General features: G+C 39.4%; 1 protein-coding gene across 1 annotated transcript; it reads right to left on the bottom strand.

Annotated features, from left to right (window-relative positions):
- Nucleotides 1-392: 392 nt before the first annotated feature.
- Nucleotides 393-5,510, bottom strand: LOC136782291 (uncharacterized). Its single transcript, XM_066741613.1, has 2 exons — nt 4,295-5,510; nt 393-4,216 (listed from the first exon to the last, which is right to left on the bottom strand). The coding sequence occupies exons 1-2, from the start codon at nt 5,508-5,510 to the stop codon at nt 393-395; spliced, it is 5,040 nt and encodes a 1,679-aa protein (XP_066597710.1).
- Between the last annotated feature and the right edge of the window lie 4,360 nt (nt 5,511-9,870).

Below are 9,870 nucleotides of genomic sequence, written 5' to 3'. Positions count from 1 at the left end.
ATATCGTGGGTACCTTTTTAATGGTACATAACATACTCCCCCCGTTGAGAGGGTACCGATCAATCACCATTACATGAAAAGTTCATACATAGTTAGTACAATGGTTGATGTAACAAAGATTCATTTATGACATAATATTAAACAAATACAAAGATATTATAATATAAGTATTATGAGTATTACACAAGATATAATTTGAACAAATTTACAAAGTTCAAAAGAAATGAATTAAATTTAAATGTTAAGGCATGTTGCCTTATTTATTCGTGGACGCATTTAAGCGCTAATGACAAAATTAATGATTTTTTTTTATATATTTTCGTCGAGGACAACCTCGTTTATCGATTATCTTTTCGGATCATTCATTTAATGAAATGATTCAGGTAAATGGCTCATTCTTCATTTAGTAATGGAGAAATGTATTTCGTACCCCGTTTTAAATTTCCGGAAGCAGTTCTCAATGTTACTGCTCTCACAATGCCATCGTTGCCAGCATGTGTTTCAATGATACGTCCTAATACCCACTGAGAGCAGGGTAGTGATTTGGTTTTTATTAAAACCAGTTCGCCGATCTTGACATTCGGGCTATTTTTAAACCATTTATTTTTAACTTGCAGTTCATGCAAGTATTCCTTATTCCATCGGTTCCAGAAATCTTGGCGAACCTTTGATATATGTTGCCATTTTGATAATCTGTTATCTGGGGTTGAAGATAAGTCTTCCTCCAAAATAGAGGTCATTGGTCGACCAATCAAATAATGACTCGGAGATAGTGCTTGTAAGTCATTCGGATCGGTTGATGCGGACATTATCGGACGTGAATTAAGCACACCCTCGATTTCGACAACCAGAGAATTGAATTCTTCCAATGTAAATAAAGAATTTCCCACAACGCGATATAAATGGTGTTTAAATATTTTGACTGCGGACTCCCACAATCCGCCAAAATGAGGTGCGGTCGGTGGAATAAAGTGCCAGTGAATTTGCCTTTTACTCATTTCTAGTTCAATTTTGCATGCATCGTCAAGTGTATTGAACATCTGATATACTTCCTTTAATGTATTATTAGCCCCGACAAAGTTCGTACCATTGTCCGAGTATACATGTTTGGGTAATCCTCGTCTAGCCATGAATCTGCGTAGGGCAGCTAAAAATCCTTCCGTGGTCATATCTGTGACTACTTCCAAATGAATGGCCTTAATTGCCATACAGACAAATACGCAAACATAGATTTTTAATTTATTACGATTTCTATACTTTTTTTCTTTAATAAAAAACGGTCCGCAAAAATCAATACCCGTATGGCTAAACGGAGGTGATGCTGTTACACGGACAGATGGTAAATTACCCATTGTATAATTTACAGCGTTAGGGTTGTACCGAGAACAACGTACGCAGGACCTAATTATTTTTCGAACATAATTCTTACCATTTAACAACCAAAATTTCTGACGTATAGTGTATAGCGTGGATTGTATTCCTGTATGAAAATATTTATTGTGTGTTTCACGTATCAGACAATCGGTTAAATGGTGTTTTGGTAAGAGTATGGGGTATTTTTTGTCAAATGTTAAACTCGAATTACGTAGACGACCCCCTACCCTAATTATATTGTCCTTATCTAAGAAAGGACTCAAATTAGCGAAGGATAAGGAGTTTTTATTCCCAGAGTTTTTTAGTGCCTTGATAATATCTGAAAAATATAACTGTTGCATTATCTTAACTGCACATAATTCGGCATTATTTAACTCTTTGATATGTAACCGACCTACAAATTTGTTATTTTTCCGAAACCGTAAACAATAAGCTATGATTCTAATCGTTTTTTCATAAGACGAAAACTTATGGAGGACATCGAAATTCATTATCGTTGCGGCTAAACAAATTTCTTTCTTTAACTCTGGAATTTCGATGTGTTGAAGTACATGCTTCGGCCATTGATCTTCTAATTGGACTAACCATTTAGGTCCATTTTTCCAAAGATGATTCTCGATGAAATCATATGGTAATTGGCCTCTAGAAATGGCATCAGCTGGATTATCCTCTGATTTAATGTGACGCCATTCGTGAGGCGCACTAAGTTGCCTCGTATTATTCACTCGATTCGCTACGTATGTTTTCAGATTTTGTGGGGGAGTGGCCAACCAATGCAGTACAATGGTGGAGTCACACCAAAATATACACTGATCGAATTGATTGTAATCGATGGTTTCAATGATATCCTTATACAATTGTGCTAATAAAAATGCTCCACAAAGTTCGAGCCGCGGAATGGTTAATGGTTTAAGGGGGGCGACTCTAGATTTCGCACTAATTAAGTTCGACTTTATTGTCCCAGACATATCGACTGATCGTATGTATAAGCACGCTCCGTACCCATTGTTGCTGGCGTCACAAAACCCGTGTAGTTGTATATTTTGACAATCAATCCCCAACAATCCTCTGTCGAATGATATCGAACCCATGGTTCGCCATTGATTTACGAAATTCGTCCAATCGGTATGAATTTCTTGTGGTAACGATTCATCCCAATTTAAACCCGTCCGCCAAATATTTTGCATTATACGTTTCAAATAGAGAATTATAGGACCTATCAGACCGAGGGGATCAAAAATTTTTGCTATATTTGATAACGTATTCCGTTTGGTTAGACTCTTGTTAATTTCTATGGGATTAGGCGTATAGTAAATTTTGTCGTCCCGTGCATTCCAAGTAATTCCAAGAGTTTTTAAATTATTGTCTATATTTAAGATATAATTTGCATGAATAGAATTCGAAGGTAAATCCTCTATTATGCTTAGGTCGTTAGATGCCCACTGACGTATCGCAAACCCTCCTCGCTCTAACAATGAAATTAATTCGTCCCTTAATGAACGGGCTTCTTCGATCGTTCTTGCACCTGTTAATAGGTCGTCAACATAAAGATGTCCCTTTAAAATTTCAGCAGCTCTTGGATACGTACTACTTTCATCGGTTGCTAATTTTTGGATAGTACGAATGGCTAAAAAGGGGGATGACGAAATTCCGAATGTTAGTGTGTTCAGTTGCAAAGTTCGCAATTGACCCTCGTGACGCCACAATATTTTTTGAAAACGTCGATCTTCTTCATGTACTAGTATCTGCCGATACATTTTTTCAATGTCGGCTGTGAGTACATATCTGTACATACGGAAGCGAATTAAGTGAGATATCAATCTATCTTGAACCGTCGGTCCTGTCATTAAGACATCATTTAACGAAACCCCGGATCTGTCCTTGGTAGAAGCGTCGAAAACAATTCTAACCTTTGTAGTGAGACTTGCGCTTTTAAACACCGCATGATGCGGCATGTAGAAGCCTGTATTGTCGTCATTGTCCACCAGTTCCATATGACCGAGTTGCAAATATTCCTTTATAATATTCGTGTATGCTTCCTTTAAAGCATTATTTGATGATAGACGCCGTTCTAAATGTATAAGACGTTTAGTGGCAACTTCTTTAGATCCATCAAAATTTACGATTCGTTTACGAAATGGTAACCTGACAATATAACGGCCCGTTTTGTCTCTAGTGACGGTGTTTACAAAGTGTTTCTCGCATTCAGTTTCCTCCTTTGAAAGGAATTTCACCGGCAAAACTTCTTCCACTTCCCAAAATTTAGTCATCAAATTTTCTAAAGAAGTGGAACAATGCACCTGCTCATGTTCCATCGAATTTGTCAATCCACCGGCTATTACCCAACCTAAAAGTGTCTTTTGTAAACACAATTTGATATCATTTTGTGACAAATTTATTTGTCCGATAGCGAATAACGGTAACGTTACACCTGAACCTATTAAAATATCTACAGGTCTGGATATGTGGAATTCTGAATCTGCTAATTTTATATTTTTTGGTAATTTAATGAGTTCGCGCGGAAACGATTCTATTGGTACCGAATCAGATATTCTTGGCATAAGTAAACATGTTAACTGTATGTTATAATCATTATTTGATGATTTAACAGTCACCTTTACTGATCCTTGCGCGATGGTATTCATGCCATCTACGGTTGTAATCATTTTGCTGCATGGGTCGATTCGTATCCCTAACCTTTTCGCCATGGTTTCGGAAATAAAATTGTTCGTTGCGCCTGTGTCTAATAAAGCACGACCATAAATATATGCATGATGACGATTTCGTAACATCACACGAGCGGTTGGTAGTAATTGTGACGTAGAAATTGAATCTACTGGGTCTGTGTTGTCATATTCAGTTCGTTTACGTGCTAGTCATGATACTACGTCAGTAGAGGTCTTCGATTCTTTTGTGTCACTATTCATTACTTCTTTGTTTAAGTGCAATAAAGTGTTGTGACGCTGTTTACATATTGTGCATCCCGATAGCTTACAAGGCTTTCCTTTGTGTGATCTCAAACAATTATAACATAATTTTGATTTTTTTATAAAATTGAAACGATCTATCGGTGTTTGTTTCCTAAATACTTCGCATCTGAACAATGGGTGAGACGCAGTTTGACAGGCTATGCACGATCGAGTTTCTGTGGATGTAAACACTTGCCCAGTAATACACTTACGACGTTTCTTCGCGGAAGAGTCGCGTCCGTCAACATCGGAATCGTTTGATCTTACGCGTTCGCGCCTCGACGCGTTCACGGCACACTTATATAAGAATTCGTACATGGCTTCTAAACCTGGGTATTCGTCTCGCGTTAATAACGCTTCCCATTGATTAATCACTGATTTTGGCAATCTGGATTCCAAAATGTGCACTGCTATTTCTGACGTTACATGCACGCCTAATGTTCCTAATGCAGCTATGTGCTGTTGCATGTCGTCCGCCAATTTAGATAATCCTTTCGTGGATTCCTTTTCTAAAACCGGTAGATTTAGCATTGAGGATATATGTTTAGATACTAAAATACGTTTAACTTCATATGATCGTTCCAGTATTTCCCAAGCCTTTGTGTAGTTGGCTGAGCTTACCGAAAAAATGTTTATCTTTTTCGCTGCTTCTTCGACCAGCGCTGATTTTAAGTAATGCAGTTTATTTACATCGGATAAATCGGTACGAGAATCAATGAGACTACGAAAGGCATTTTTAAAAGAAAGCCATTCCTCGTATTTACCGTTAAATACTGGTAACGAAATTTGTGGCAATTTGACTATTCGTTTTTCTGTACACGTTGAACTCGAGGTTGCATCTATCTGTGTATGATTGCTAGCAACACTACAAACTGAATTTGAATTATCTGTGTGTGAGGATGATAAAATATTTTCTACTCTACTCGCGAGGGTATAAAATCTTTCTTGTAATGATTCTAATTCATTTTGGTGGTCTTCATTAGAATCTAGAATCATCAACTCGTCCGCTAATTCTTCGAAATTATGGAACAATTCGGTTAACCTTTTCATACGAAGTTTTATCACTGTATTCTCTATGTTGTCTTTGTCGAGGATGTTGCTTACTGTTGTCATTTGTGCTTTTAGCGCTGTCCGTTTTTGGATAATTAGTCTAACGCGATCCGCCATTTTCCGATAAGAATGATCCGAATGACCTACCTTTTATGCTCGTCTCCTTTGTCTCTTGACTTCAATAAACGTTCACCTCACAGGAGGCACCAAATGTTATCCCCGTCAACTGGAGATAGGCAGCGTGGATCTTCCTTTATTAATTCACACTGTATTTAATGTTTCTTATCCTCTTTATTCAAACTGTTCTAGTGTGATCGGTTTTGTGGATTATCGACCACCCTGGAGATCTATGTGAAGTCGTTAATGTTACGAACGAAAAAGTATTTTACGCGCCCTTGCTACCCTTTATATAGACAGCTAGCTCTCACGAAGCGAAGATCACGTGCCCACCCGAATCGATACGACGACGACCGATCGACCCCTTCGGATCCCGAGATCTCCAGAATTGTCCTTCTTGTAAGTTTTATCGAACAACACTAGTCGCGCGACTAGCTTGGGGTTTAGGCATCGTATAGTGTGTATATATTATACTATTAGTTATTTCCACTAAAGGAATATCGTGGGTACCTTTTTAATGGTACATAACAACATCTATACTTGGCCGTTCTAAAAATCGAACAGTGGTATCTTTAGCCTTTTTTCCGTCGGTATTCCGGAGCCAATGAAACGGATCAGGTCCGAATTGGCTTCGGCTGCTGCTTCGGCTTTCGACCGAATTACTTTACTCACCTGCTCCGTTCGTACTCTTTTTCACCTCTTTTCGTTCCCTTTCCTTTGCCCAACGCAGTGCACACTCCCACACGTACGAAAAACCACATACGAGTGCTTGTATGTGTGTCCTACGCGAGTTCTCATTTTATCTCTCGTTTTGCGGATCTAATATAGCGCCAGGAAGCAGTAATGCTCATGAATGCTGCTCTCGTGTAGTTGGCACAAAAAGGATCAGAGGGAGAGAGAGAGAGAGAGAGAGAGTTTGGGGTTGGCAGAACAAAAAATAAATAAAACTTCAGTCGTTTGATCCTGGTTCCGATGAACGTTGGAAAATGTTATATTGATACTTGCCACGCTCGCTAAAGTCTCCTTGCGTGATACAAAACGAGAATCTCTCAAAGGACGCGTAAAAGTAAAGTGAAAAAGGCATATTTCGAGAGAGACTCTCTTTCGGTCTGACTGTACATATATATATATATATATATATACATATAATACCTTGATCGTTATCACCGATACAGTAATTTTTCGAATGTTAATTTTTTGATGGATTTTCAGAGATGATTGCTGTTTACGCAGCTTTGGGAATTGGGGTGAAAGGCCTTAATGGAAACTGACCGTCAAGCTAACGCGTAAATTATGAGCGCCGTCGGCGTAAATCTGTTCGTTTCTGACAATCGATAATCAATACTCGGCTAGTCGACCTTTGTTACCGTTAAATCTTACTCGGATTACAAGCCACTCGATAATTGCTAGTGAGCAGTCCGTCCATGGAATTCCAAGGGCTGAACACCGATGCAACATTAACCCTATGATGAATAGTTCATTCGCCTTGAATTGACACTGCAGGATTAGTTCGCGAGGACCAACTTGTGTACTGGCAAATCAAGTGTCTGATGCTTTTACACCCCCCCCCCCCCCATCCTCCTCTCTCTACTCCACAAGCATCTCTCTCTCTCTCTCTCTCTCTCTCTCTCTCGTATCACTCTCCCCTTATATCAAGAACAATTTTCAACAAATTAATCTCTCGCAATGAAAAAGTATAGCCTCCTCCAACAGCAGTTCGATGGAAATCACTTTTCCCACGTGTTCCATAAAGCTGCAAGGAGGAAGTGCAGAGAAAAGATCAATTTGCCCGTCGATCAAGCTGAAGCAGGTGCAGGAGGAGCATTGTGCGAGGGAGAGAAGAGGGCAGCATATATAGTATTCAGTATGGCATAAGCTATATGTATATATAGTATATACAGTAGAAAGAGTCGATCGATCAATTTGTACTTATAGATATAGTATTATAAGCTCCTGTAAGTAGAGCGTGCACATGTATATATATATATATATATACACCGAGTGTAGAAAGAACACGTTGATCCTTTAATTTGACTCTATACATTGCCATCTCCGGGGATTCCACATCGTATGACGTTATTTCCGCGTGTTTTGCAGGAGGAACCAGTACCGAGAGACTAACCTGTTGTTCGACGATGATCACGAGGCGTCGTAGGAGGACCCCTCCCCCCTCCTTCCGGAGGTTATCGCGAAGTAATCAGTTTTACGAGCTGATCATCTTTTATGAGCCGCTTGCGCTTGGACCTCTCTCGTTTCCCTTGCTTTCGTCCCCTCGACTCAGCCATGCCACCCCCTCCTCCCAAAGGCTCCAGTCAGCTGTCATTCGTGACCGAGTCACCTCGTAAAGCAAACCATCCCTTTAAACCCCATAAATCATCAAAATTCTATAAACTTCGAATGAATATTTTTATTTATACAATGAGAGAGAGAGAGAGAGAGAGAGAGAGAGAGAGAGAGGTCTTACCTCTCTATACATTTATAAGGTATGCACTATTTAGGAATGCTGGTTGCTTCGTGCCATTAAATCGTAAAATGGGAAATAAAAGCAACATTGCCTTAAATCGGGCTAATTAGTGAAATGGCCACCAGTGGGAAGGGGAAAGAGGCCGGGAGAAATGATCGTAAGGGTGTTCGGCCTCTTACCAAACATAACTTACTACTTTTTTCCCCTTATTTATTCTGCTGCTGCTGCTGCTTCTTCCATCCCCCCCCCTCTTCTCTCTCAAAGTATTTATTTTTACGAGCCTTTTGCGGTTATGCGTTCCGCTCTAAAACACCAAGAAATCCATAAAATAAGCTTATTTCTTTGTATCCCCGATCCCTTAATTATTCTCGCGAAAAAGCATCAAAAGCAAAGACCCTTGATTAAATAGTTGCTGCCTCTCAGATGTTTCGGTATTTCGATCACGCTCGAAGAATAGAAAGTTCTTTATTCGATCGTGTAATAACGCGGTGCAGTAAACCTACCGATTTGTTTATTCAAGCTGATTTATTATCGAGGGAGTTAAAAGTGAGAGGAAGGCGAGCAGAGCAATGCTCCATTTTTAACATTTTTTATACCGCACTTTTTGACGTTCCAACGACTTTAGTCAGGTGAAAGGTCACGTAGACGAGGAGAATGTGGGGGGGGGGGAGGCCAATTTTCTCCTGGTGCACGTCCGTTATCTTTTTTACAGTGAGCTGTTGCGTATATAGCAAAGGTCGATTCAAATCTATATATATATATGTTGTTACATCACGGAGCAAAAATCCTCTGCTTTCCTCAGATCCTTTTTCCACGAAACGATCGATAATAAAAAACAAAAAAAAAGCGTAGCCCAATATAACCTTCAGCGTCATCAATAGAATTCTCCCATTACCACACGATCTTCGGAAAAGGCCGCTTTGGCATACACGCGACAAACCATGATTTTCTATTTCTAGTATACCTTTGTACGTTCAGCGATTCGATTGAGTCCTTGTTTATCAATGCCACATTGCAATTTAGCTGTGTAATCTAAGCGTAAAGCTTAATCATAAAGTTTCATTAATCGCATGGTTGAATCGCTTCGTGGGATAATTCATGGGTATAATTTCAACTATTCTCGCAATAACGCAACTTTAATATTAGCTAACAATGTAGCAGATGTACATTTGTTGGAGGAGTGTGTGGTAGGAAGAGCAGAGCAGGCGTTGCCCTAGCTGCATCTTGAAATCATCGCGGTTGAAATTCCGCGAGTTGTTATATCGCAAGCTGCTACCGTTCGTGCATTTACACTTGCAATCGCAATTGCGGGGATGGGGGTGTAAAGTATTTACGAGGCAAGCAGCCTCGGCAAACCCAGCTGGACGTACCTGTGACGATTCTAAAAGCGCCATATCGAGGATCGTCAAGGATGTTTAATTACGTCCTAAAACCATCCCCCTCCCCCCTCTCTTACATCAATCCCCCTTAGCCCCTAAGCGCGGTCAACCATCTCATCATGAAACTTAATCGTGCAATTTCATGGAGCCGCGCCCAAGCGACGACTTCTATTATACAATTAATTTATACCGACTCAGACATTAATCACGCGACGCTACTGTAAAAATCTCACCCTCCTCCCCACTACTGCTACTCCACTCTAATTTAGTTGCAAATTATCAAGTCTCGTCGATCTGTATGGTGATGAAAAAATTGAGTTTTGACCATTATAGATTTAATCAGATTTTTTTTTGTTTTTTTTGTTAATTAATTAAAATTTTTAAGACTACTATTTTTAGCTTTAGATATACGGAGGTATTGTAAAATTGATGAAATTTGTTCTTGGGAATATAGGGCTAATCGAGAGGGGTAATTATTATGGAAAGACACGTTGCAGTAGTGTGATTTCATATTTAG

This window comes from Prorops nasuta, unplaced genomic scaffold, assembly GCF_024137725.1.
Source record: "Prorops nasuta isolate Cenicafe-Biocafe unplaced genomic scaffold, Cenicafe_Pnas_1.2 PNAS00025, whole genome shotgun sequence".
In the NCBI taxonomy this organism is placed as follows: domain Eukaryota; kingdom Metazoa; phylum Arthropoda; class Insecta; order Hymenoptera; family Bethylidae; genus Prorops; species Prorops nasuta.
This window is presented reverse-complemented; position numbering and strand designations above follow the sequence as displayed.

Coding starts and splice junctions, on each gene's coding strand:
- LOC136782291 (XM_066741613.1), bottom strand. CDS start 5,510: ATGGCGGATCGCGTTAGACTAATTATCCAAAAACGGACAGCGCTAAAA. Junction 4,217..4,294: donor AAACAAAGAAGTAATGAATA/GTGACACAAAAG, acceptor ATGACAACACAG/ACCCAGTAGATTCAATTTCT.